Below are 27,920 nucleotides of genomic sequence, written 5' to 3'. Positions count from 1 at the left end.
GTGTGTGTGTGTGTGTGTGTGTTCCAGCCTGCCAGTGCTCTCCTGAAGGTTCACGTTACTCCAGCTGTGACCAGCTGACGGGACAGTGTGTGTGTCTGCCCAGCGTGGTGGGACTCAGGTGTGACAGCTGTGCACACGGTGCCTACGGCTTCCCCACCTGCCAAGGTAAACGCACACACACACACGCGCACACACAGTAAACACCAGCAGTGTGTCTGTTGGCTCTGACAGCTGCAGCTGGAGGACCGGAGCTCTGAATCCACTCGTGCTCAGTAACTCGTCTTTATTAAGAGCTCACGTTCACGTAAATGAGTTTGCTAAAAAGGAAAAGAGACACACCAGTCCAAGTTTCCGACTGTGATACCTGTGCTTCAGGTGTGTGCTGATGCCCCGCCCTGTGAGCAGCAGACTGGGGTTCATGCAGACTTGAACATTTTTCCTGATTTAATCAAATAAAATGTGACAAAAACACAAAAGAATATAAATTCACGATTCCAAGCTGAAAATGTGGAATTTTCCATCGGTTAGTCTGCGGTTGATCCTGTAATTGAAGGGTTCCCGCCGACACCGCATACTCCCAAAGCACCCCGCGCAGACTGGCGGGACAAACTCCCACGCACCCTCAAATATCCTCGAAAGAGTAAAGAACTGGTCCGGTGTTCCACGACCGCATTGTGCCTCCTGAATCCGAGGTCTGAGCGACAGACAGGCTCTCCGTGACTTTACCAGGGAAGCTGAGGAGTGTGATCCCCCTGTAGCTGGTGCACCTCCTGTCCACCCTCCCAAAGATGCGAACAGCACCTCAGTTGAGGCACCGCCCCTGATCTCCACGCAGCATTGTCGAGGCGTGTCAGCCAGGACAGCCGAGGACATCCAGAGCCTTCAGGCTCGCAGGGCGAAGCTCACCCCCCGGGGGCGCTGCAGTTATTTGCCTGCCTCAGTGACCACGCCCCCAGTGATGGAGAGTCGTCACCTTTGTCCTTAGACTCTGGCTCCTCTACAGAAGTGGGATTAAGAGGTCCTTGAAGTATTCTTTCCTACGACAGTATCGAACGCTGCACTGAGGTCTAGCAGGACAAGCACAGAGATGAGTCCACTGTCAGAGGCCATAAGATCATTGTAACCTTCACTAAAGCTGTTTCTGTGCTGTGATGAAGTGTTTGCTGCTGTGTGATGGCTTTTCTCTGTCGTTAAAGCTGGAAGCTGCCATCCTGCCGGCTCTGTTCAGACCACCGTAGCGCCTCCTCTGGTGAGTCCTGTGTTTGGCTTCTCGCTCACAGATGATGTGAAAGGGTGTGTGTGTTGAGGCTGCAGCAAAGCAGTGCTGTGAGGGTCAGGTGGAGCAGAGGAGGCTAACCTCCACCTGCACTCTGACGTCTCTATAAACAGCGACTGATAAGCAGGTAGGCTGCACCTGCATGCTTTGTAAGGAGAAACAGGTGTATTGAACTTTGCTGTGATTGGTTCCCTCAGGGCCGCTGTGAGTGCCGTCTCCACGTGGGGGGCCTGGCCTGTGACACCTGCAAACCTCTGTACTGGAACCTGTCCCCGGACACACCTGAAGGCTGCTCCAGTAAGACACACACACACACGTTTAGCTATCTTAGTGAGGACCTTTATTGACGTAATGCTTTCCCTAGCCCTAACCTTAACCATTAAAAATGAATACCTGACCCTAAACCTGACCATAACCTAATTGTAACCTGACACTAAAACCACATTTTGAGCCTCAAAAAGGCTTCAAACTTGTGAGGACCAGTGAGTGTGTCCGCTAGGGATGGGTATCGTTTAGGTTTTATCTGATACCGGTGCCAAACCGGTACTTTTGAAACGGTGCCGGTGCTCAAAGAATGGAAAGAACACAAACTTTGTCCAAAAACCTCTCATGTTCAGCTGTTTTTTTGTAAAAAGATAACAATGTTAGCCTTTTCTGCAGCTATGGGGCATATATGGTATCACTCTTGGCTGGAAGCTTAAACAATGGAAAAAACACAAACTTTGTCCAAAAACCTCTCATGTTCAGCTGTTTCCCTCTTTTTCTTTGGTCATTTTAGCCTTTTTGGCCAGGGTGAAGGGAGCATCTGCCATCAAACAAGAAGACAGCCGCATGTAGCTATGATGATGTTTGCTAGTTCACCTTACATGCATTAATGTAATAACGTGGTTAGCCTACTCAACGTAAATTACACACGAACAACATTAAGCTACTCACGCAGAGAAGAACGGCTGCTGCTGCATCATCATCCTCATCATTTCTGCTACACTGGCAGGGCTAGGGGCCAGGACTCTCCTCTTCGGGTTTTTGGGGGATGTTGCTAACTCCGGGTCGATAACAGGCACCACACCCGCAGTAGATGTGCTCGGTGTGAGGTCTCGCAGCAAGCTATCAAATACGGCGCATTTCTCGGCTTTAAAAACGCTATGCGTCGCCAGGTGTTTCATCAGATTTGAGGTGTTACCTCCTTTGACAGTATCACAGTATCAGCTTAAAGCACTTGTTGCTGCTGAGTTTGCATCTTTTGCTGTGAAGTACAGCCAGAATTTTGACCGCTTCGCCTTGGGCATTTTTAATCTGTAGCTCTGCTCTAAAAGAACGTACGTACCTGGGCCCGCCTACTATCCTCGGAAACGTAAAACGATTGGCTAGAATACAAAGTGTGTGACATCTCAGGAAAAAAAAGCACCGAAATGTGCGCTGCTTTTCGGTCTGGTTACTACCGTTTATGTCAGAAGAGGTGCCATTATGGCACCGGATACCGGGACCCATCCCTCGTGTCTGCACAAGTGACTGTTGGTTCTCACAAGTATGGTAGAATGCAGATTTCGGTCCTCACAAAGATAGCTAGACAGGAACACACACACAGAGTAACCTGAGGTTGTTTCTCTGCAGACTGTGAGTGTAACGTGGCGGGGTCGGTGAGCGCCGTGGCCGAGTGTGCTCAGGTGAGTCAGCTGACCTCAAGTAACCTGTGGTGTTAGTGAATGTTTGTTCACTGATTGGTCGGTGAGCGGTTGCAGGAGGTCGCTGCCTGTTTGGGTTTTTTTTTCCTGTATTCGTTCCCTTTCTCTAATAAAGTCCTGGCTGCTGCTGTTGTCATGCTAATGGTTGAGATGGTTTGTTGGTGTGTGCAGGAGAGCGGTCAGTGCCACTGTAAGCCCAACGTCTGCAGCGGAACCTGCTCCACCTGCAAAGATGGCTTCTTCAACCTGCAGGAGAGCGACTACTTTGGCTGCCGGGGTGAGCGGTGCTCTGAGCACTCAGCTACAGGTGTGCTGTTTCCGCTGTTAACCTGTTGTTTTTTCAGGGTGTCAGTGTGACATCGGTGGCGCCGTGGGTCCTTCGTGCGGCGAGAGGAGCGGCCACTGTCGCTGCAGACCCAGCGTGGAGGGGCTAAAGTGTAACCTGTGAGTTCAGCACACCTCAGACAGATTTCAGGAAGTTTAACTGCAGTGAAGCTAAGTTAGGACTCCATTTCCCATAGTTCTAGTGTCCTGTAACAGACAGATGTGGTTAAATGTAGAGATGTCTGTCATTGCCTCGGGTCGTCACGGCCTGAGTTTCTGTAGTTCTTCAGTCCGTGTTTCATCCCAGCATGCCTGTGCATTTCACTTCATTGAACTTCCTGTGCCGGCAGACCTCGTCCGGATCACTACTTCCCTGACCTCCATCACCTGAAGTTTGAGATTGAGGAGGGAAGCATGCTGGACGGCCGGCCGGTGAGATTCGGCTACAACCCCCAAGAGTTCCCCAACTTCAGCTGGAGAGGTTATGCTCAGATGTCCCCAATTCAGGTAGGACCATAACCTTTGACCTTTTCTGTTGGCCACACCCCTAATGGTGCAAACTCGATTGTAGAGAAGATTATCCACCAAACACTGACTCAGTGCTGCCTCTGCTGGACGGCAGAGGAACAGCAGACACATGAGCTGTAGGATGTTTTTCATCCTTATTGGAAGGATGTGATTGACGTTGTTTAAAATAATGTGTGAGTGTGTGCAGTTATTGTGTAATTATGTTACTGTGGCCCAGCTGCATGTTGTTGGGACATGTCTCTGTCGCAGGACGGCGTCTCAGCTCTTGCATGCATTTCAAATGTTTGCTTCCTGTCCCGTGTGAGCGTAGCAGACAGACTGTATTATGTCGCTTTGTCCTGGTTTCTGTGTCGGTGTTTTCTGTCGTCTCTGCCTCCTTTACTCAGCGTCTCTTTTGCTCTTCCTTCTCCTGCCCCTCGTCTTCCTCCTTCTCTTTCCTCCGCTCTGTGCGCCTCCTCTGATCCTCTACTTTGCTCCTCGTCCTGCTCTCTGCTCCCTTGGTAGTCGAAGGTGTTGGTGTCGGTGTCGGTCGACTCCCCGGACGTCTTCTTTGTGGTGCTGCGTTATGTTAACCGGCGAGGTTCGGATGTTTGGGGCCGGATGACGGTCGTGGAGGACGGCCGGAGCCACCACTGCGGGAACTGTAAGTGCTGGGAGGGGACTCCGTGTTTCCATGGCAGCGCAGGAATCAGGAGAGGTGGGAAGTCTTCTTACTCTCTCTCGATTTCCTCGCGACGCTTCGGTCTCTGCGCTTTGGCTGCGTTTGGCTGCTGGTGGTGGCGGCGCCGTGTCTTTCCTCAGGGCCACAGATCAGTGCAGGTTTCAGGGATTTGAGGACAAATGTTGATCTTGTCTGGCCTCCAACCTCCCTCTCTCCTCCCTCCTGTCCTCTGTTTGGACGATGTCCTCGTAGACCGCGGTGAGGCTTCAGGTTTATATGAGCGAGGCAGACGTCTATCTGACTCGTTTCATCCTCAGATACATAAGCTCTGAGGGCGCCACCACCAAGGGTAAAATAACAGCCTATCAGGGCAGCCGCAGAGGTAGGTTCTCCACCAATCACATGAAAGTATCAGTAGAAGTTGAGTAGCAGAGCAGCAGAGGGGAGGAATGCGTGTTGTGCTCATTCCTAACGTCTCGGTTTGTGTCCAAGGCTCCGAACAGTCCAAGCCGATCGTCTTCGCTCCCAGCGTGGAGCCGACCTTCGTCAACGTTCCCTTTGTGGAGCCCTTCGTGCTGAACCCGGGAACCTGGACCGTGGTGATCGAGGCGGAGGGGGTCCTGCTGGTGAGACACAAACACGTGCAAATACACAGGTGGTGACAAATCATGGCTCAGCTGTTTGTAATTCTGAGAATGAGGCTGTGTAAGCTGCTGCTGCACACCTGTAAACCACTTTGCAACCCACCGCCACCCCAGTGAGGCCTCCGTGCTGCTCCCCTCACCACGTGTGCACAGGGAATGACTTTTGCTCCTCTATCCTGCAGGATTACCTGGTGCTGTTGCCCAGCGCCTACTACGAAGCTCCCATCCTGCAGATCAGAGTGAGCGAGCCCTGCACCTACAGCCCCGCCCCCGACGCCAGCCAGAAGTAAATACGCTCACGTCATTCATCTTTTGTTAGTGGTTCTGTAGCGTCGTGTTTACACACATCCCTGGCGCGAGCCCGGAGGGAGGAGCAGATGTTTAGATGCGTTGATGTGTGTCTCTCTCTCAGCTGTCTGCTCTACAAGTACCTGTCTCTGGACTCCTTCCCCTCCATCTCGGGCAACGATGCCAGCTGCCGCAACGACAACCACCTGCCCCGCCCCTGCCCAACCGAGAAGGTTTCCCCGCGTCACCCCGACATGGCCGTCTGCAGCGGTTTGGATGTAAGACAGCCGTGAAATGTGTCCACAGGTGAAACGTGCAGGTTAAATTAACGTCTTGGGTTTCTGCGCAGATCAGCGTCGAGCTGCGAGGGCGGCTCTCGTCTCCGGGCGACTACGTCCTGGTCCTCGAGTATTCCAGCGAAGAAGAGCTTCCTCAGACGCTGTCCGTCACTGTCAACGTGCCGGGAGCGAGAACGCACCCACACCGAGTCACCTTGCTGCAGTGCAGATACAGGTAAGCTGCAAGGCTCCACGTGTTTGAAAGCGCGCTGCCTCATGTAAAGCCCTTTAAATGTGCGTGCGTGCGTGTGTAGCTTCCTGTGTCGAGTCGTGGCCGTCGACGAGCAGAACAGAGTGGCGGTCTTCTCCCTCCCCTCACACGCAGAGATCCAGCTGACCGCTGACCGAGCCACCTTCTTCCTGGTGAGAGTCACTCTCGCATCACATGATCGGTCACCTGATCAGCTCGATCCTAACGCGTGTTGCACATGTGTTTCAGCACAAAGTGTACCTGGTGCCCAGACAGCAGTTCAGCATGGAGCACGTAGCCCCACGCGTCCACTGCATCGGCACGCACGGACACTTCTCACCTGACAGCTCCTCCTGCGTCCCCTCACGCTTCCTGACCCCGTCAGACTCTCTGTTCCTGAAGGAGGGCCAGAGCTCCTCCACCCTGCAGGAGCCCGGCTCCCCTGCTGCTGCGCCTCCTCTGAGAGAGGAGCCAGACTGGATGGGATTGGAGAGACCGCCGTTCGGAGCGGAAAACACCGACCACGTCCGGCTGGACTCGCTGCAGGTACTGATGGTGATGGGGCGTGTTGTTGGGGGGTGTTTAGTTTAGATATGCGTGACGTCGCACGCGATCCGTTTTTATCTCAGGTGAAACATAACGGAGTTACAGAACCCGACTGAGACGTGCACACATTTTAAAGGATCGATAAAAATCCCACGAATGTGTCTGACACCGTAATCATTCCTCTCCCGTCGCCTCCTTTACCCAGAATGCAGTGATGTACTCTGCCCGGGTCCACGCCCTCGCCCGCTACGTTTTCATCCTCCACTACCACCAGCCTCTGCACCCCACCTACCCCGTACAGGTCTTCATTAACGGGGGGCGGATCTGGCAGGGTAAGGACACAGTCTGATCCTGGGTCTGCTGCATCACCGTCAGTGACGACAAGCTAGTCAGGTTATTCTCACCACAGACTGTATATAAAAGATGGACATAAACCTGTGGCTGGAGTTTGAGGCTCAGTTTTCAAAGCTGTAATGAAACATGTTCAGACTGCATGTGCATCACACACACAGCGATACCTGCTAATCAGTAACATCCAATCAAAATCATGAATCTCACTGTGCATCAAAACTGGAGCTCCGCCCTGTTATTGGTCACATGATGTCACTAAAAATGCTCCTGAAGGCTCCAACAGCACAAACAGGCCCAGAGGTCAGGTGAAGCTAGCAGACAGCTAGCAGCTACAGCCGCCTGTCAGTAACAAAGGCCACGCCCCCAATAATGCAAACTTTTAGGCTTAAAATCATTTAGAAGCCTGTGGGACTGACTCACTGCTGCCTCTGCTGGGCATCAGAGGAACTGCAGCTTCTGGTGCTGGGGGCTGATGATTGGCTCTATTTTGTTCCTGTTCCTCAGGACACGTCAACGCCTCGTTCTGTCCTCACGCTTACGGCTGCCGTGACGTCCTGGTGTCGGAGAATCAGATCATTCTGGATGTGACGGACCACGAGCTACTCGTCACGGTGCAGATACCTGCGGGGAAGACGCTGTGGCTGGTCAGTGTCGCTGCTCTGCATCACAGCTACGCTTGGTGCTGCAGAATGACGTTCAGGGATAGTTTTTTCCTTTGAGGTGGAGATGAGGCAGCAGCTGACGTTCTTCCTCGTGTCTGCAGGATTACCTGCTGGTTGTTCCTGAGTCGAGCTACAGCTCCAGCTACCTGAGCGAGGAGCCGCTGGACAAATCCTACGACTTCATCAGACTCTGCGGTCAAAACAGCTTTTACATCAGGTGAGCGTGTGAGCGGGTGAAGATGCTGGGTAGTAGTTTAGCGTGTTAGCGTCATCCCCACAGGTGTGAACTCTTCCTCTCTCCCGCAGTCCCTCCTCCTCGCCGTTCTGCCTCAGCTCAGCCATATCTCTGTCAGCCTTCGTCAACAACGGCGCGCTGCCCTGTGCCTGCCACGAAGTCGGAGCTGTGAGCGACACCTGCGAACGCTTTGGCGGTCAGTGTCGCTGCAGGCCCAATGTGATTGGACGAGACTGCTCCACGTGTGCCACGGGTTACTGGGGATTTCCCAACTGCAGACGTGAGTGTTCGCCTGAACAGATCATTCATCATCTCACCTTTCCTGTATTTTCAAGTCGTCTTTAAGCAGAAAAACGGAACAACTGAAGTGTGCAGACGAGTGTAAGGCTGCGCGATGAAACGCTGCAGGGACTGCGTCCGAGATTCACACTTATTTATTCATAAAACTTTTATTTTGCTGTGAAGAAGGCGCATGGGGTTTTTCCTGTCTCGCTCCCGTGTGTTCCTGCTCTCACTCACCTTCCCGTGTCACCTGCAGCCTGTAACTGTGGTTCGAGGTTGTGCGAGCCGGTGACGGGTGACTGCATCTGCCCGCCGAGGACCGTCCTCCCAGAATGCACCGAGTGCGAGCCTCAGACGTTTGGCTGCCACCCGCTGGTGGGCTGCGAGGTCTGCAACTGCTCTCACGCTGGCATCATCGCGCCCGATGTGAGCTGCGACACGCTCAGTGGGCAGTGCAGGTAAGACGAACAGGAAGCGACCTCAGGACAAAGAGGGGTTGTGTGTGTTTGTCTCCCTCCGGTGGCTGTGTGCTCTCTGAAGCTGCCAGGTTTCAACTTTCTTTGTGAAGTTTCAATAATTTTACAAACTCCGAGGTTTTTTTGGATAGCTCAATTTCAGATTGATACCTCTCTCGTGTCCGTTATGCAAGTTTTCACCACCAGGGGGCAGATCAACTATGTTGCTGCCATCTCATGTGCAATATCTCAGTCTTTCCTTGTTCTGTGCAACATTTTGGTCTCAGTGGAATTACCATCCCCACCCCAAATGAGCATAGCCCCTCCACTCTTATTTATTTATTTAATATATTATATAACTGCCCTGTATACAGCCCCACAATGTTTCTGTTTCAGTGTTTCTACGCATACACCATGTATATAGTTTACTCACATATATCTATACATAGACTTTGCTTTTTTTTCCTCGTTGTATATTGTTTTCTTTACTTTTGCACCTTTGTGGTTCACTGTGCAAGAAACCGCACAATGACAATAAAAAGCTCTAAAGTTTATTTTGTTTATAACCTCATTTCTCTTCCGCCTCCTTTCCTAAGGCTGCCATCACACATGAGAACAGCTTCTTAATGATCTAATGTAATCAAGCTCACGCTGACCCAGTGCACCACCTTGTGGTGAACAGTGTTATTACCCTAAACTGCAGCTGTAGGTGTCTTTCCTCACTTCTCACACACACATGTCAGGTATTCATTACGCTTACTGTAAACCTCACAATAACCTAACTGTGACCATGACACAAAAAATGTCCTCAAACTTGTGGAGACGGATATTTTGGTCCCCACAAGGCTGGTAAACTTCCAATTTTTGATCCCCACAAAGATGTGAGTACATGCTCACACACACAGACAGAGGTCAAAGGTTATAGAAGCTGAGATTCGGCACGACGTTTTCTGTTTCCAGATGTCAGAACAACATCGTTGGACGTCAGTGCGACCGCTGTGCCCCTGGTTTCTATGGTTACCCCAACTGCAGACCATGTGACTGCAACGAGGCGGGGGCCGAGGAGGAAGTGTGTGACCCGTCCACAGGACAGTGTCTCTGCAAGGTTTGCACTCACGTACACAAACGCACAAACGTACACGAGTCTGTCATGTTTGTGTGTCTGACATTGCTGTGTGTGTGTGTTCCCCCTGCAGGAGAACGTCCAGGGTCCTCGCTGTGATCAGTGCAGAGATGGTACGTTCCACTTGGACCCGACCAACCCAAAAGGATGCACCAGCTGTTTCTGCTTCGGAGCCACCGGCCGCTGCCACAGCTCCAGCATGAGGCGCACCGAGGTGCCCGTCTACATCCCATAATATGCTTGTTTTGTTAAACACAACCTGATGTTTGTGGTAGTTTTTCTGCAGCGAGCTGATCCTGACTCGAGCTCACAGAGTTTCAGAAAGCTGCTGAATGCTGTGACGTTTCCACATCCTCACTGATTTACTGACTTTGAGCCTCACAGCAGCCGCGTCGTCTCTGCAGGTCATGGACATGGAGGGCTGGGTGCTGCTGGGAGCCGACAGGCAGGAAGTCCCCGTAATCGTGTATCCAGATCAGGACCTGGTAGAGGCCGACATCACCGACGTGCCCGATGTTTATCAGGAGCTGTACTGGCACGCTCCGAACACTTACCTGGGAGACAAGGTGAGTTATTCCAGTTAAAGATCAGTCAGGTGCTGTAAGAACCGGGCGGGTCGTTGGAGTCTGAACACGCCTTTATCTGATGGATCTGTGTGCACTCAGAGAGGATGAGGGTGAAGATGAGCCAGCAGTGAGTCTGAGCCGTCTCCAGGTGCAGATCTGTTTTTAAAGCTTACGGCCTCACAGAGTCCCAGAATCCCTCGCTCTGTTACAGACACGTCCCACACAGCCGACCAAAGGCTCAGACGGAGATCAGCAGCTTTCATGTGTGAAAGCGTCACCCTTTATTCTGACGGTTAAATCCCCCGCTGTTACGCTCCAACGACCGGCTTCAGATGGCAGTCTGCTGCAACCTGCATGCGTGCAGCAGACGGGCAGGTTTTATCTGTCGCAGATAAACTGCAGGCCGCGCTTTGTGTTTCATCAGCCTGTACGCCGCGTGGTGCTCTGTTTGTGTCTGAGCTTTGATCTGCTCCTGTCTGCACAGGTCTCCTCCTACGGAGGCTATCTCAGGTACCGTCTGCACACGCAGACCATGAGAGGAGACGTGCTGCCTCTGCCCGCCGAGGCCCCGAAACCCGACATCATCCTCAAGGTGCAAAGCACGCACACGCACGTGCACACACAGACACACACACACCTGTGCCCTCTCATATGTAGCGTTAGCTGTGTGTTAGCATGCTGACAGCTTTACTTCCTGTTTCTGTTGTCCAGGGTAACCAGATGACCCTGGTGTTCATGGAGAGAGAATACTCGTCCCCTGAGGAGCCTCACCTGGGCATCGTCCACATCGTTGAGGTAACGTCACCTGTGCATTCTTCTGTGATATTAGAAAGCTGTTGACTCCTGACCCCATGAGAGGCCTCAGGAAGCCGTTTTAGAGGTTCCCTGTAAACACTTGTGCAGCGTAAGCTCTGGTCAGCTAGTCCACCTGTACCTGTCACTCAGCTGATGTCAGAACGTGACCTCACAGCGGAGCCGATGACGATGTTTTCTTCGTGCCCTTCCTGTGCTTACAGGGAAGTTTCCGTCACTTTCGGACCGGTAACCCGGTTTCCCGAGAGGAGCTGATGATGGTTCTGGTCGGGCTGGAGTCTCTGCAGATCCGAGCCCTGCACTCCCAGTCAGCCCAGTCCGTGTCGCTGCGTGGCGCCGTGCTAGAGGGTGCAGAGAGCCTGCCTGTTGGACGCCACGCCAACAATGTGGAAATCTGCATGTGTCCCGCCAACTACCTGGGAGACTCGTGCCAGGTGAGGGACGGGGTTTGGATCTGGGTTTGTTGGGGTGGTGACTCGCAGAGAGAAGGCGGTGATGGCGGATAAAGGTTAAAGGTCGTGATGTGTGTGTGCAGAGATGTGCTCCGGGGTACTACAGAGACACCATCGGCCTGTTCCTGGGGAAGTGTGTTCCCTGTAGCTGTAACGGACACTCGGACCAGTGTTTGGACGGATCTGGGATCTGTGTGGTGAGGAGCTCGGATTGCACGCTGCCTCCTGACGTCCTCTCGCTCTGATGTCACGGATCTCTAACCATTCTTGTCTCTGTCCGTCAGAACTGCCGGCACAACACGGCCGGCGACCACTGTGAGACGTGCCAGGGGGGGTTCCTAGGTAACAACAGCGTGGATGGTCAGGCCGTGACGTGCTCCAGCTGCCCCTGCCCGCTGAGAGCTCCATCCAACAAGTCAGTACCTCCACTCCCTATGCCTCAGCCCATTCCTGTATGTTTGTTGGGAATACTGGGAATTTAGCATGAATTTAAGGTTCAATGATTCAGCCGCATTTAGTGTTTAGTCATCAGTAAATATGGAAGCTGAAAATGTTAAAGGCCCCACATTGCTGCCCTGAGGAACGCCACAAGGAACATTTCCTGTTTTTCAAACTAAGAGTCTCCCACGTGCTTTGATGCTGTCCTGATTTGTAGTTTTTCACTCTTCTTCCTTCCTGTCTGTAGTTTTGCGGAGGGCTGCGTGCAGAGAGGTGACAGCATGCAGTGTCGCTGTATGCCCGGCTACGCCGGACCGAACTGCGAAAGGTAAACGAGTGGAGCCGCGCTCCAGACGTCCGTACTAAACATGCTCCTCACAGTGAGGTCAGCGGGCGACCTCGTCTCCAAATACTCAGGGTTCAGGAGCTCCACCCATGTAAGAGGGCCAATCAGAAAGAATGTTGGTCTGCAGGGGGAGGAGCTTAAACAGCCTGTTTCAGACAGAGGATTGTTACGTTTTTAGTCCAGGCGAGTAAATAAACGCAACAAGAAGTTTGCCCCCCCCCCCTCACTCCCCACCCAAGTAAGAACACCAACAACGATACCTTTCAAAGTGTTTAAGCAGCCGTTTATTTTCCTCGGCAGTGAGCAATGCCAAAACAACAAACAAAAACTCCCTAGTGGTCCCTACGCTTCCCTACACCAAAATAAAAAGAAGCCAAACAAAAGACAAGTCACTTACCTACCTTTCTAATGAAAAAACAGGAGAAAACTTGTTCAACAAAAACGGCTCCTCACGCCTACAAGGCTGCGGCAGTGACAGATATACATCAGGTGAACCAACACGTGATCAATCTATTTACAACTATTTACAACAAAACGGACATACCAACGCCAAATATACACGCGAAAACTCTTCACTGCACTACAATAAAACAACACAGAGGTTCGGAGAGAGCTCCCAGGTGGCTGTCATTCGATCCTTAAGTACTGGAGGTGGTCCATCAATTATCCACATCCAAGGATAGGCAGAGACTCCACCCAGATACCTAGCAGCCACGCCCAGGTGTCCACCTCCTAGGAGAGAAAAGGGGAAAGATACCCACAGCCATCCCCCGGTGGGAGGCATAACACAACACACACATCATTGGCCATAACAGGATGAAGTGAGGGCTGATGGTGCTGAAATCACCCTGAAACGTTCTCAGACATTAAGAAATCAAATAAAAATTAATAATTTTATGAAATGAATGAGAAAGTTAAATATACAAACTAATGATGCTGGTAGGAAGGAAAACGCCACACGCTGTGTATCCATCATAATCATCAGGTATTTCAGTTAAAAATGCTTCACCTGTCGGCCTCTCTCACAGGTGTGCCCCAGGTTTCTACGGCAACCCGGTGGTTCTGGGCAGCCGGTGTCAGACGTGCGATTGCAGCGGGAACTCGGACCCCAACATGCTGTTCACCGACTGCCACCCGCTGACGGGACACTGCCTCAGCTGCATGCACAACACGGCCGGGCCGCGCTGCGAGAGCTGTGCCCCCGGTTACTACGGCGACGCCATTAACGCCAAAAACTGCACCCGTGAGTTCGGCGTCCCGCGGTCACGTGATCAGGTTTGGCAGTGCAGGCTGCAGGTGGATTCAGCGTGTGTGTGCTTTCTAATGCAGAGTGTGACTGCTCTCCGTGTGGAACCGAGTCATGTGACCCGCACAGCGGACAGTGCCGCTGCAAGCCCGGAGTCACCGGGCCGCTCTGCGATCGCTGCGAGGTGAGAGCGCTCTCTGAGGTCACATCACCACAACATCTGTCATTTAAACACGGCCGCCATGTTGGAAGTGGTCTAGAGCCGCACGAGGAGTCGACAGTGATCCACGCGGCGGCGCCATCTTTAGAACATATGAATGTAGCTCAGACTGTCACAGAGTGATGACAGAAAGAGGTCTGTGAATACTTTTTAAAAACATACATACAACGGAAACATACGTTTTTCTAAATGAGTCACAAAAAAACGAGCCGTATAAGAGGAGAAACGGCGTGCTGGGTCAGGTGATTCATGATGTAACGAGGTCAGAGGTCAGTCCTGCGGTTGGTGACGTGTTTGCTCAGTTTCAGAACACGTATGTTATTCTAAAATGCTCATTCAGATTATTGTTACTCCTCCTCTCAGGATGGCTCGTTTGGCTTCGACTCGTGCTCCGGCTGCCGTAAGTGTGACTGTGACGCCGCTGCGGCGCTCGTCCAGCCGTGTGACCCTCAGAGCGGTCGGTGCGCCTGCAGGCCTGGAGTGAGCGACTCGAGCTGCCGGCAGTGCGCTCCTGGATTCTGGGACTACGGACCCAACGGCTGCAAGAGTGAGGAAACACAAACATCATCACACCTCACAAAAGAGGGGTTGGCGGGAAGGTTGGCGGGAAGGTTGGCGGGAAGGTTGGCGGTCCGATCCCCGCCTGCTCCAGTCTGGTTGCCAAATATCCTTGGGCATGATACTGACCCCAAGCTGCTCTCTGAAGCCTCCCTGTGCATGTGACTGTTAGAAAGCAAGAGCTCAGGTAGATTAGCACAGGAACATCTACTGCGTGACACACACACAGATACCTGCTAACACCATGCCGCCATGTTATTGGTCAGATGATGTCATTAAAGGCTCTGACGGCCTTTAATGACATCATCTGACCAATAACAGATGATGTCTGTCAGTGTGAGGCAGCTGCAGCGGCCTGATCAGTCACAGCGCTGCATGTTGGTGTGTTTAACCTGAAGCCCCTCCCTCACCTGCAGAGTGTGACTGCAGAGGAGGACACTGTGACCCGCGCACAGGAGAGTGTCGCTGCCCCGACGGGATGACGGGCCGACAGTGTGACGTCTGTTTGCAGAGGTACAGCGTCCCGACGGAGGACCGGCACGGCGTCCACTGCGAGCGTGAGTCTCACACACTCAGAGGCTCTTTGCAGCGTTTGTAATCCGGTGAAGCTCAGCGTGTGTTTTTCTCTCAGTGTGCGACAGCTGCGTCGTCGTGCTGCTGGAGGATCTGGAGAGGCTCGACGACGACTTCCTGTCGGCGTCGGCTCGGCTGAGGAGCCTGAACGCCAGCTCCGTGGCCCGGGCTCAGCTGCAGAGCCTCGACAAGTCCATGGAGGACGCCGTTGTGAGTTCACGCACAAGCACACACCTGAGGCTGCGAGCACCGTGCTGCAGGGGCACTAATCAAACTCGCTTTCCCATGATTCAGCGGGCCATTGAGGACTACAACAACACACTGCAAGACAGCCTGAGTCGCACCGACATGCTGGATGCAGAAATCAGCACCATCAGTGAGGACATCGACGAGCTGCAGAACAAAGTGAGGAGCGCACACACACACACGATTGTTTTGATGGTCCAGATCCACACTTTGGGAGCGCCTCCTGTAAAGGCCCGCTCTCCTCTGAGCTTTAATCCTGAGCCAGGGCAGCGAGGAGGGCGGGGTCTGCTGTGTCTCCGGTGGTGCATTCACGGGTGATCGGAAAAACCTGACTTCATGATGCAGACATGTCACCGGGCCGTAGGCTACGCTAACATCCCAGACTCACGGCGACGATTCCTCGACGCCAGTTCGGTTTCCGTTTGTTCAAACTGTCTGTCGACGTTTTACAGGCAGCAGGAAGAAGAGTACACAGGTTTGTATCACACGTGCGTCATTAACACACATAAAATCTGACAGCTGTCTTTTTTTCCAGACGTCGGCGATGACCAGCCGGGTCGGCGAGCTGCACAGTGGCACAAACAGAACGTACCGGCGGGCTGAGGATGTGTTGTCCCTCCTCAGGAACGTGAGCGCCAATATAAACGGTACGGTGCGAGAACCGAGTTTCAAATCTGAAGACCTGACAGGAGGCAGGGCGATGCTTGGACCCTTGTGCTTGTGTGTCCACAGAACTTCTGCTGAGGTCGAACAGTTCTTCGCTAAACGAGACGGAGGCAGAGGAGGATGGCGAGGAGAGGGAGAGGAAGATGAGGGAGGTGCAGGCCATGCTGAGGGAGATGAGGCACAGGAGCTGCACGGGTCAGAAGAAGATGGCCGACAAAGAGAAGGCAGAGGCTGAGAAACGTAAGTTGATTTATTTTAATGAGCTGTGATGAGCACGCTCAGTCTAACCCACAGACCGATCTGACGAGAGAGACGACCTTCAAAGTAAAACAGGAAAGTAGGGCTGCACGATTAATCGTTAGAAAATCTCGATTCATACTTATGTGCGATCTCATTTCCAAATGACAACGATTTAAAACAAAACAAAACAAAAAAAAGACGACGATTGTACCGCATTTTGATCCGGGACGTACTCTGCATGAAAACAAGCGCTCACTCTTCCTGCTCAACAAATGACAAGGGCGGAGCCTTATACCACGTGATACAGAAGCTGTGCCGTGTGATGCTAAAATTAGCAGGAAAAAACAACGGAGAGCACGTCAGGGATGACGAGAAAGTGACAGGAGAAAATCCGTCCCGGTCAACCACCCAAACATCAATAACGGGAACCTTATACAGCGCTTCCCTATACATGTCGAACTCCCGCAGGCACAAAGACATTACGGAGCCTATCACTTATCACCTGACCACAGATATGGCTCCCATCAACACTGTGCAAAACGAGGGATTTAGGAAAATGATCAACACCCTCGACAAACGCTGCACAGTGCCGTCCCGCAACTATTTTTCTATTGTTGCACTACCTGCTCTGTACACGCAGCGTCGAGCAACGGTGGAGACGGAATTTCAAGCAGTACAACATTTTGTTGTTTTTCTGTTTATTTATTGTTTTTATGTTCAGTCTCAACTGTTACGAAGTTGATGTGCAGTTAATAAGTGCAATAAATATTTATACTGGAAAAGAGAATCGTGAGAGAATTGTGATCTCAATTCTAAGCCAAAAAAATCGTGATTCTCATTTTATGCAAAATCGTGCAGCCCTATAAACAAGAGAACTAATACAGAACCAGGACATTAACACAGGAAGAGACCGAACTGACCCAAACTCTGCATGAAGCAGAACTCGCAGAACGGGATGAAACACTCGACAGTGTCAGGAGGAACCAGACGCGCTCTGAGAAGACATGAACATCAGATCAGGGTCACAGACGACGAGTTAAACTTCCAGCAGCTCGTCGGACCTGTGAACCAGCTCACACCTGCCCGAGAACGAGGGATGAAGTATCTGCTGCAACATCTGGATGTTTGATGGTTTTATTAAATGTCTCTGACTCGCTGCTGATGTCACTTCAGCGTTTAAAAGCTAATGAGCAGGTTTGTGTTTGAGCTGACAGGACGCCCGTCTGTGTCTTGTGTTCTCGTAGTGTTGGATCGGGTCAGCAGGCAGCTGGTGGACCGTCAGGAGGAAAACGACAACCTAACTCGATCCATCAGTGACCGTCTCTCCCGCTTCCACGCTGACACGATGGACCTCCAAGACGCCCTGAATGAGGCCGTGAACAACACGGCGAGAGCTGTCGAGATCAACAACGCCAACGAGAAAAGCCTGGACGACCACAACGTAAGAGCAGCAGAGGAAGGAACGTGGAGAACGTGGAGAACACCAAGTGATGACTAACCGCTGTCTGTCTGTCTGTCTGTCTGTCAGAGGAGGGTGGTGGACCTGCAGATGAAGTCAACCGAGGTGAGAAAACAGCTGAACGTGTCTGCAGATCACCTTCATCAAGTCAACAACGACGTGTGGTCCATGGTGCAGAACTCCAAAGAGGTTTGAATGTCACACATTAAACTTGTCTGTGTGTGCATGCGTCACAGATTTACAGGGGCCGCTTCATCTTCAGCACAGCCGTGATTCAGCCCTCAAAGTGTTCTCAGTCTGCCGGAATCTACGTCCTAACTACTAACAGTGCTAACACCTGCTAACAGTGCTAACACCTGCTAACAGTGCTAACACCTGCTAACAGTGCTAACACCGCTACGTGCTAACACGCACATGCTAACACCTGCTAACACCTCTAACAGTGCTAACACCTGCTAACAGTGCTAACACCTGCTAACACCTGCTAACACGTGCTAACACCTGCTAACAGTGCTAACACCTGCTAACATGCTATGCTAACACGCATGCTAACACCCTAAGCTAACACGCTCGCTAACACCTGCTAACAGATGCTAACAGCTCATGCTAACACCTGCTAACAGTGCTAACACCTGCTAACAGTGCTAACACCTGCTAACACCTGCTAATAGTGCTAACACGCTACGTGCTCGCTAACAGCTGCTAACACCTGCTAACAGTGCTAACACCTGCTAACACCTGCTAACAGTGCTAACACATGCTAACACCTGCTAATGGTGAACCATGGCTGGTTACAGCTCACAGATCTGAGGCTGGAGCTCGGACTGTTTCGTTGTTCTGGCAGGCTCAGAATCAGAATTCTTGTTGAAGATCAAAAACTTTCTTCTTTAGGTCTTTACCTCCCCTTGACCAGGCTACGTCCCCTTCAGCTCTTTCTCTCCCTCAGGAGTACGAGCACCTTGCAGCTCAGTTGGATGGCGCCCGGATGCTGCTGGCCCAAAAGGTTCAGAATTTGTCTCAGACTAACTCTAAAATCCCGCTGGTGGAGAAGGCGGAGAAGCACGCTGAGCTGCTCGGCGCCCTGGCCATGAACCTGTCCAGGTAGGTGTACGACATTTAGTTCTTGTGCTTCATGAAACCAAACCAAAAGCTGTGTGCGTCTGTCTGCAGTTTGATCGCAGAAACAAAGAAGGACGGATTCATAGACGTAACGCAGTCGTACAACAAGATCGTCGTCAGCATCGAGCAGGCCGAGGAGGCCGCCAAGATGGCCAGCGAGGCTACCAACAGCACATTAGAGGTTAAAAAAAAAAAACAAAATCACAAGTTTGTCCTTTGAGGTGACTTTAAAAACCGAAACTGAAAGTGTGTTGGTCTTGTTTTCAGAGCGTGAAGGGCCAGAACCTCGGTCAGAAGGCGGAGTCTCTGAAGAACCACAGCATGGATCTGAAGGATGAAGTGGAGAAGCTGAATGATGACCTGAACACCAGTAAGCCCAGTTTGGATTGCAGAGATTCATAAAGGAACCCTTTCATCTTCAGTTTGCATCACCTTTGTTTTTCTGCTGCAGCTCTGAGGCCACGACTGGAAGATGCTCAGCGCCGGCTCCAGGACGCCAAAACCAAACGGGTTCAACTGACCGAGGACCTGGAGGCGCTCCAGAGCAACCTCAACGCCACCAAAAGTACGACTGTTTAAAACACGTTGCGCTTACACAATTTGGGTATTTAAGGTTTCCCACGTGACTCCTCACCGCTCACGGCTTCCTGTCGTCTTCTTCTTCTGTGCTGCTCAGACATCAGTGCACAGGTCAACGAAGCCAAGCAAACAGCGGCTAAGGCAAACAGGACGGCCACCGGCATCAACGACACCCTGCGTCCTATCAAAGAGAAGCTGGATGAATGGCAGCACACTTACGGAGACGCCAACGCCACGAGCGAGGACATCAACACCGCCCTGATGGACGCCAACAACACCGGTGAGTGATAAACGCTCGCTGCCATGCGCTGTGGGGATGGTCGAAAGATTTCAGACCCGAGCACAGGCAGACGCAGAAACTGAGGTCAAAGTGAGATTAAATCCTGATAAATCAAAACAATCGATCCAAAATCCGATTGATCACAGAGATTCCAAACAGCTGGAGCGAGCCAGAGACAGTAAATACAAATGGCAAAAGGAAGTAGATCCAAATACAAAGCATGAGTCTTTCAAAATAAAACAGGAAGCAACCAAACACAGAGATAATGTTTGAGCATATGAAAAGCTAAGAAAAATTCGGGACTGAACCAACGAAGACCCAACATACTCAAACAATCAACCGAAGAACTAACATTATATAAAATAATAAGATGGACGAATTCCACAAATGTCTGAACTGTCCAGAGCACGACTCACCTGAATGTCTTTGAATTTCAGGACTTTAGGGAGAAATGAGCAGTTTGAAAGAAATGATGAATTATTTAATTTGATTTTATGTATATAACACCAAATTACAGGAACAGTTCAAAGGTGCCACCTGCCACAACTGTTTGGGGGTTATTTATGAGCTCCACCAAAATAAAAGCATGTCAAACTGAAAACTGCGACTAATGACAGACATCTAATATTCAGGAACCACAAATGAAACTCGTCTCTAATCATTCATCAGGTCGCTGAGCCCTCCAAAGGTTAGGCCGTGGTTCTGTTTGAGCTGCACATCTCAGATTGTAATTTTTTTAATTGAGTGTCAGACATTAATTTTGTTTGCCTTTGAAAGGTGTTCCAACCAGGTAAAAAGGCCTGGATGTTACCTGAACACTCACTGTAGGGGGCGCTGGTGAGACATGAGCTGTAAATGTCTGTCTGTCTGTCTGCAGTGCACAGGCTGGGTGAAGCTATTCCTGAACTCTTGAAGAGGCTGGGCGACCTGCAGAATTACTCTGTTCAGATGCCAAACATCTCCGAGAACATCAACCGCATCCGACAGCTCATAGAGCAGGCGCGCAATACTGCCAACAAGGTACACCCACAGACTGTATAAAAAGATGGACAGAGCCAAATATGTGGCCATATTTGGATGCTATTGCTAGCTAGCTTGGTTATCACAGATACCTGCTCATAGTGCTGAGTTGGGCGCTGTGTTAGTGCAGTGACCTCACAGCAGCCGTGTTATTGGTCACATGATGTCATTAAACATGCTCCGAAAGACTCCAACAACACGGTCCAGAGGTCCAGTTTAGCCTAGCCGACAGCTAGCAGCTACAGCCACCTGTGTCAGCACCCACCTGTCTATAGAGGCCAAACAGTTTGTGTATGAGGCTGTAAACATGTTTATTTCAAATGTAAAATTTTGACATGGGAATGACTCACTGCTGCCTCTGCTGGACGTCAGAGGAACTGCAGGTTTTCATTTGATTTTTTTAGTCCTGGAGGTCAGTGCTAGGTGTTTCCATCAGAGGTTCTTATCACAATCAGATTACTTTATTAATCCCTAAGGAAATTACGTCATTCTAATAGTCTTTTATCGTCATTGTACATGTACAGCTAAATTGTGGGTCCTAATAAAATATAAATCATAGACAACAGAGAAATATACACAAAATCATACACAGACACATTGGAGAACAAAATACTGGCAAAGTGATGGGAGGCAGTGGAAAGGACCGAGTGTGAGTGGGCTGAGGGATAAGGGTTACTCAGACCATGGCTCAGATTGGTGAGGTCGGTGTGTAGGGGTGGGGTGTGGGGGCGGGGCCAGTGTTTGTTAACAGTCTGATTGGCTGTGGGGGAGGAAGCTGTTAGTGAGTCTGGAGGTGTGGGAGAAGGCCAGCAGCGGAACACGGAGGAAGTGCAGCCGCTGCTCGACCTTCGTTACCAGGGCGATGGTGTTGTGGGTCCAGGTGAGATCAGTGGAGATGTGGGTTCCCAGAAACCTGAAGGTGGAGACAGATTCCATTTATACTGAGAGGGGAGCGGACCTGTCCTGACGTCCATTACGAGTTCTTTTCCTCCTTCCCCATCCAGGTGAGCGTATCCATGAAGTTTAATGGGAGATCAGGCGTTCAGGTGCGTACGCCGCCTAACCTGGCTGACCTGGCTGCTTACACATCCATGAAGCTCCACATCAAGCTGCCGGACGCAGTGCGGACGCGGCGACAGGATGCTTCCAACAGTCAGTTTGTGTTTTACCTCGGCAACAAGAACGTAAGTGTGAGGACAGATTGGACTTCATGTCGCTCGTCAAGTCTGTCAGTCCTCGTCGGGGTGTGACTTTATTAACTGGGATAAATTTAGGACTCGTGAACATCGGAGGTGTCGTGTATTTTAAATCTGTGTTTGGGGTTTGCAGCCGGGTCAGGGGTTCCTGGGCATGGCGTTGGTGGGGAAACGGCTGCACTGGTACTTTAACATTGGAGGAGAAACTACAGTTGTGAAGATGAAAGACGACATCCAGTCCAAAGGAAGATTCAGCACCGTCTTCCTGGAGAGGTGAAGCGCACGATGTAACACAACACGGTGTCATTCGATTAAACATGAATGTTTATGCTAGCTGTGTGCAGGAGTTGTAGCATTGATCTGCTCCCGGTGTTGGTGCGCGTAGGATGCTGCAGCACGGTCTGATGTCCGTATCTATGGACTCCTCAACCAGCAAATACTCTGAGAAGGCTGAAGGAGATCAGGGGCTCCTCAAACTCTCGGCCAATGACACCGTCTTCTATGTGGGAGGATATCCGAATACTTTCACAGTACGTACTGGAAGAGCTGTAAACCCACCAGTTACAGAGCGTTTCCGCATGTTACGCTTATTTTAGTCAGTACAATAAAACTGAGCAGGTGGAGCCAGAGTGAGAATAACTGAGAACGCCTGTGTTGGTACGCAGGCTCGTTGATGTTTACACATTAGTGCCTCGACCACAGGAATAATGAAGAGTTTCCACTTTCTCTGGTGTTTTTGTCTTTAGCCACCTGAAGTGCTCGCCCTGCCCAACTTTAAGGGCTGCATTGAGCTGGACTATCTGAACGAGGAGGTGATCAGTCTCTACAGCTTTGTGGACGTCTTCAGTCTCAACACCACGGTGGACATACCGTGTGCCAGGTCCGTCTGCTGTTCGTGCATCTCATTTCAGTATCATTGTGTAAATGCAAACGTTTGTGTTCTTTCTGTTGAATTTAAGCTTATAGCTGAACACTGACGCTCACAGCAAGGGCGTAGATTTGGTTTTGGCGTTGGTGGGGACGGATGATTCAACCACCGAACCCTGCCCTGTTTCTTTTTTTTTCCTTTTTGTTTTTGCTTCTTAATAAAAAGAGGAGAAATATACTTGCCTACATGTGCTATTCTACGTGCTTTTAAACCATTTAAAATCACAATTCATAGTTGAATTATTAAACAAATGACTGAGTATTTCAGGCTTTAGTTTACTTCAGCCATAATCCATATAAATCAGGTATCATACAAAAATAAAAATAGCTTCAAATAAAAGAACAATAAAAGAATATGACTTTAAGGGCTTAACAGCATTACTTCAGTTACACCAACATCTCTGACACATCAGCACTAAGGGAACACTGAGTGACCTGCTGGGTTTTGTCCATAAAACTACTCGTCTAAGATGACCACAGAGTCAAAGATCTCTCAGCAACATTATGCAACAGTTTAGGCACTACTGCCCGATCAGATCAGTGAGCTGGGATTTTCTATTCTAAGCATGAGCTACTGTTACAGCAACAGACGTTAATACTACTGGTGTCCCACACAACAACTCAATGTCCACTATGTGAAGCAGCCAAACACAGGCCTGCTCCTCTCACTGAGATAAGCTGCTGGCATATTGGTTTTACATCTATACTGTCCAGCCTCTCCTGGTGGACACACAGCAGCGTTGTTTAATCTCATTCGAGTCATTGTTGACCTTAGCCCTGTGTTTAGTCTTCTGAGAGCACTGAAGCTTCTTTCAGCCTCAGTACCTGCGTTTTATCCTCAGATTAAAATTATTATTCTGTGCTTGATGTGCCTCACCTTTGGCCCTGGCTCTTCCCCTCTGACTGCACTAGGACATATTGCCACCTGATATAATAACACATTGATTTGTGCCATAAAAAAGTGAGACATGTCAATTCAGATTCTTTGTCAAACATACACTAATGAATCAGTTTACATCAGCAGCCTAACAACTGTCATGATAATAAATACTAGTTAATCTATAGCATCAAACCATCAGTCACCTGTGAGCTCGCCTCTTCACCTCTGAGCTACAACATGGCAGAGCTGCCTCTGTCACCTGATCAATAACAGTGAGACACTCCACATACATGCAGTCACACATGTGCTTCAAATACAGTCACAAACCACCAGGTCATCCTCCAGTTTCACCTGTGACCTTGTGTCACCATTACTCTCTGAGCTTTGTGTTGGTTCTTCTGTCACCTGACAAACAGGACAAACATGACAATAAGAATAAAATGTGGAGCTGCTTCAGTGTTTCTGTCACTTTGTGCAGATCTTGACTCATCAGTAATGTTTGTAGGCTGAGTGCATTTTAAAACTGTGCAAACTGCACTACAAGGTGGAAAATCATGACGACCTCGTGATATTTTGTCTCAAAAATGAACCCTATGAATACGTCAGTGCCATTAGGATGACATTATTGTGTCACCAACATGTTAACGTTAGACATATAATTCTAACAGCCTCTGTAAACTAATATCCGGGCTGCTCGAGGCGCCGTTTTCTCTGACAGTTTCAATCAAAATTAGAAACGCTGCTCTGAGACTGAGAGAACTAACAGTGCCGCCTGCTGTGCAGGTAGTTTCCCAAACACGTTATTCATGGTTACAGATTCAGACTGATGTGGGCCAAAGCCTAGCACAGCCTGTAACGTTACTGTGACACATTTTATGAGTGAACTTGGCTTTAAGTGACTGACAGGTTTCTTTGAAAAACACTTTCTTACATCCAGCTTCTTCCTCTTTGCTGCCGTCCTCCTCTCCTCGCAGCGCAGGCTTACCGCTGCTGAAACTAAACAGAGCTCCCTGAAAGGCTCAGCCAATCACATTGGCCATAATTGTCACATGATGTAGGACTCCAGTAGAGGACGTAATTTAACTCTTTCTGCTCTGCTGGGTGAATGAGACGCTGACAGATCGTTTTTTTTCTTTCTATCGGGTTAGTTTTTCTTTACTCGAAGAGATCAAGTTACTGGTGGGGACAATTCAGTAATCGCTGAATATTGGTGGGGACACGTCCCTTCCGTCCATGCCAAATCTACGCCCTTGGCTCACAGACGAGTGGATGAACATTCATCACTTATTAAATGATGACTTTACAAAAAAAGAAAGTTTTCATCATTTTGTTATTTTCTGAGATACTCTGGTGTGTTTCAACTCCTAACTTTGTCTCTTAAATATGTGTGTGTGTGTTTAACAAACAGGACAAGAGCCACCTCTGAGCCCTATGTCAGTGATGGAGCGTACTTTGATGGGACCGGCTATGCAAAGTTTAATTTTACTCAGTCAGGAAAAGGTTACTTCGTGCAACAGGAAATCAAACTGCAGTCGCAGAACGGGATCCTGCTGATGATGCAGAATGAGGTAACGCTGCTTATACGCTCACAGACCCTCAGAGGGCTGCTCACCTGTCCTTGTAAGCCCCGCCCCTATTATAATGAAAGAAGATGCTAGTTGCACTTCCTTATTCACAGCAGTGGGTGCTCTTTACACACAATCCCCTCCAGTTCATAGCAAAAATGCTGAAGGCCGTAACACAGAATAGAATAGAATAGAATAGAATAGAATAGAATGGGTTTATCGTCATTGTACCTACAATGACATGACAGTGTTCCTCCTGTAAGAACTAAAGAGAACAGTACATATACATATTTACATACACTGAACAAACAGATCACATGCACAGCATAAAGAGAGTTCACAGAGTAATCAGGTGACCTTGCTACGCCCACATGACTTATTATCAGGCTTTATTGACCGTGGAGTCCAGTCGCTGCGTGCAGCACACAAAGCTGCCTCATTTCCACACTCGTGTTCTAGGTTCTCTTCTAATAACCTGACATATTGGATTCACATTTGCAGGTTTTGCACTTCTTCCCTGGTCATCATCACTTCTGTTATTCTCTGTTTGTCGTGGTGACACTCGTGCAAATACGGAGCCGTCAGAAGAAGCTTGAGTTACTTTTTATACAGGGTAACTGGAAGAATGAACTTTTCTACTCAAGCACTCAGAGCGCTTTATACAACAGGCCCGAGCTGCAAAAGTGCAGATGTCCTGTCCTTCTACTGAAGTACAGGTACTTGTGTATAAAATTACACTGATTCAACTTCTTTACTCAAATACAGTAAAGAAGTATTTGTACTTCATTAGCTCTGAACAAGCCTCATGCGCAGCAGCACTTTAACATTCAAGCTCTGATAGCTGCACCATAGCAGCCAACCTTCCCGTTAGTGGAAGGGTCGACCTCCTGGACCGGGGTCATGGCCATCAAATGTCCGGCTCTGGTTCCCACTGTACTTCTTACACACATTTCTGTATATTTTCCTCTGTAACTGGATTTCTTTTCTGTCTGCTGTGCAGCAAAATCAGTTTGTGTGTGTGGCGGTGCTTCGTGGCCAGGTCAAGCTCTTCTATAATATTAACGGTTCTCTGGTGGACGTCAAACCCGTGGCTCCGCCTGAGCTCTTGCAGATGAGCAACGGCGAGCCCAACAGTGTGAGTCCCTCTGCGTGGTTTTTCATGTTCCTACTTTGAAAGCATGCCGATCACTCTGATTGCTTCTTTTAGTGGTCAGTATTGTGTACTTGTTTGTGACGTGCTGCATTTTTTCCCATATAGCTGTTTCTCATCATCTGGAATGAACTACTTATGGTGAAGAACAACCAAAACGATGCCATCAGGACTAACATAAAAGGCATCCCTCAATTTGACAACAGCTGTTACCTGGGTGGAGTGCCAGAGGACAAGATGCCGGAGATGTACGTGCACTAAGTTTCTTATTGCTCCATTTCTAAGCTAACGTTAGCGAGTCTGGAACTGCATGAGTGGAAAAGAGGCACAGGGGCAGGGCTAAAGGGGGCATCTGGGGTGGCACAGGCCCTACTGACATTTGTATGTTGCCCCCTAGAATTGTTGTCATGTCAATGATTAAAGATTGGAGCGGAGGATGGGCAAATCTAACTCCTGTTTTTTAACATTATAAATGAAATATACAATATGAAAAATGTAATAAAGGCTTTTGAATTAAAACAAATCGGCAGCACGGTGGCACGGTGGTTAGCACTGTTGCCTCACAGCAAGAAGGTCCTGAGTTCAATTCCACCATCAGGCCGGGGTCTTTCTGTGTGGAGTTTGCATGTTCTCCCCGTGTTTGCGTGGGTTCCCTCCGGGTACTCCGGCTTCCTCCCACCGTCCAAAGACATGCAGCTTGTGGGGATAGGTTAATTGAATAATCCCAATTGTAATCCAAATTGTCACTAGGTGTGAATGTGAGTGTGAATGGTTGTCTGTCCCTGTGTGTTGGCCCTGCGACAGACTGGCGACCTGTCCAGGGTGTGCCCCGCCTCTCGCCCTATGACAGCTGGGATAGGCTCCAGCGCCCCCGCGACCCTGAAAAGGAGAAGTGAATGGATGGATGGAAAACAATAAATTATTAATTTTAATTAAACATGAAAAAGGATGTGTGAGACACTTACTTACTTATTCCACTTATTTACTATTTACTCTATTGAACATTCGCTGTCCCATTTGACAGTAAACCCGAGCCTTGTTCCAAGGAAGCCGCTGAGAGTGGCTCTAATAATTCATCTCGTTACCTCGCCACTAAGTCTTGTGCTTTGGGGCTGTCTCATATGTTTTAATGCATGTTTATGTCGACAGGGGGCCTGTGAACTTTCAAACTGTGCCTTTGTTTAGCTTATTTTCCAGATTTGCACGAGTCCTGTTATTACTGCCCTTCGTAATGTCTTGGGACTTTTCTTTTGATTTAATTTGAAGTCTTCTGGGTTTGCTGGTCTCACTGAGTACTGTCCAGGCAGCTACAGAGATTTTAAGCATAAAGATGCTGATAGTTACTTGGTCAGCATCAGACAGCAGATTTAGGTTAGCAGCTAGCTGGTAAAAGTAGTATTTTAAATAGTGGACACAAACCTGTAGGAAGTGTTTTCTAACGTGATTTAACATGTTGTGAACTTCTAGTTTCTAATTGGATTAAAATTCAAAGTTATTATCAGGGATCCGGTCTGGGTCACTAACACTGAGTTCATTGTGTTTGTCTCCCCTCAGGTTAAAGGACAAGTTTTCTAAGACGGGCTCTGTGAAGGCCTGTATCAGGAACGTGAAGGAAAAACAACAGTATATCAGCCTGAAGAATGTGGAGACCTATGGGGTCAGCTTTGGCTGCCATGACAAACTGCTGGTAGGAGGACACACTGAACCCATCAGCGTGTAACAAAAAGGAGTGAATGCAGGTTTTTCATGGTGTGTGTGTGTGTGTGTGTGTGTGTGTGTGTGTGTGTGTGTGT

General features: G+C 49.7%; 1 protein-coding gene across 1 annotated transcript in view; it reads left to right on the top strand.

Annotated features, from left to right (window-relative positions):
* Nucleotides 1–27,920, top strand: part of lama5 (laminin, alpha 5) — a gene marked incomplete in the record, with an annotated part of 92,041 nt that overhangs the window by 57,103 nt on the left and 7,018 nt on the right. The window contains 52 exon segments of the mRNA XM_042225104.1: nt 28–165; nt 1,197–1,249; nt 1,474–1,573; nt 2,891–2,943; nt 3,133–3,238; nt 3,306–3,405; nt 3,636–3,792; nt 4,318–4,456; nt 4,967–5,100; nt 5,301–5,404; nt 5,531–5,684; nt 5,756–5,919; nt 5,999–6,107; nt 6,184–6,480; nt 6,686–6,812; nt 7,336–7,475; nt 7,595–7,710; nt 7,800–8,008; nt 8,267–8,468; nt 9,426–9,570; nt 9,662–9,802; nt 9,993–10,154; nt 10,639–10,746; nt 10,866–10,949; nt 11,171–11,401; nt 11,503–11,616; nt 11,704–11,834; nt 12,105–12,185; nt 13,232–13,446; nt 13,533–13,633; nt 14,033–14,216; nt 14,644–14,784; nt 14,859–15,010; nt 15,095–15,205; nt 15,582–15,693; nt 15,779–15,952; nt 17,197–17,393; nt 17,481–17,600; nt 18,358–18,512; nt 18,582–18,711; nt 18,798–18,900; nt 18,982–19,095; nt 19,207–19,389; nt 20,267–20,409; nt 21,414–21,593; nt 21,739–21,878; nt 21,991–22,135; nt 22,352–22,485; nt 24,821–24,980; nt 25,978–26,112; nt 26,236–26,375; nt 27,682–27,814. Of these exon segments, the coding sequence (XP_042081038.1) occupies nt 28–165; nt 1,197–1,249; nt 1,474–1,573; nt 2,891–2,943; nt 3,133–3,238; nt 3,306–3,405; nt 3,636–3,792; nt 4,318–4,456; nt 4,967–5,100; nt 5,301–5,404; nt 5,531–5,684; nt 5,756–5,919; nt 5,999–6,107; nt 6,184–6,480; nt 6,686–6,812; nt 7,336–7,475; nt 7,595–7,710; nt 7,800–8,008; nt 8,267–8,468; nt 9,426–9,570; nt 9,662–9,802; nt 9,993–10,154; nt 10,639–10,746; nt 10,866–10,949; nt 11,171–11,401; nt 11,503–11,616; nt 11,704–11,834; nt 12,105–12,185; nt 13,232–13,446; nt 13,533–13,633; nt 14,033–14,216; nt 14,644–14,784; nt 14,859–15,010; nt 15,095–15,205; nt 15,582–15,693; nt 15,779–15,952; nt 17,197–17,393; nt 17,481–17,600; nt 18,358–18,512; nt 18,582–18,711; nt 18,798–18,900; nt 18,982–19,095; nt 19,207–19,389; nt 20,267–20,409; nt 21,414–21,593; nt 21,739–21,878; nt 21,991–22,135; nt 22,352–22,485; nt 24,821–24,980; nt 25,978–26,112; nt 26,236–26,375; nt 27,682–27,814 (7,301 nt within the window).

The sequence above is a fragment of the Haplochromis burtoni genome, unplaced genomic scaffold, assembly GCF_018398535.1.
Source record: "Haplochromis burtoni strain Fernald_Lab_line unplaced genomic scaffold, NCSU_Asbu1 Contig_159, whole genome shotgun sequence".
In the NCBI taxonomy this organism is placed as follows: domain Eukaryota; kingdom Metazoa; phylum Chordata; class Actinopteri; order Cichliformes; family Cichlidae; genus Haplochromis; species Haplochromis burtoni.
The sequence above is the reverse complement of the archived record's forward strand: the minus strand, read 5'-3'. Positions and strand labels throughout refer to the sequence as shown.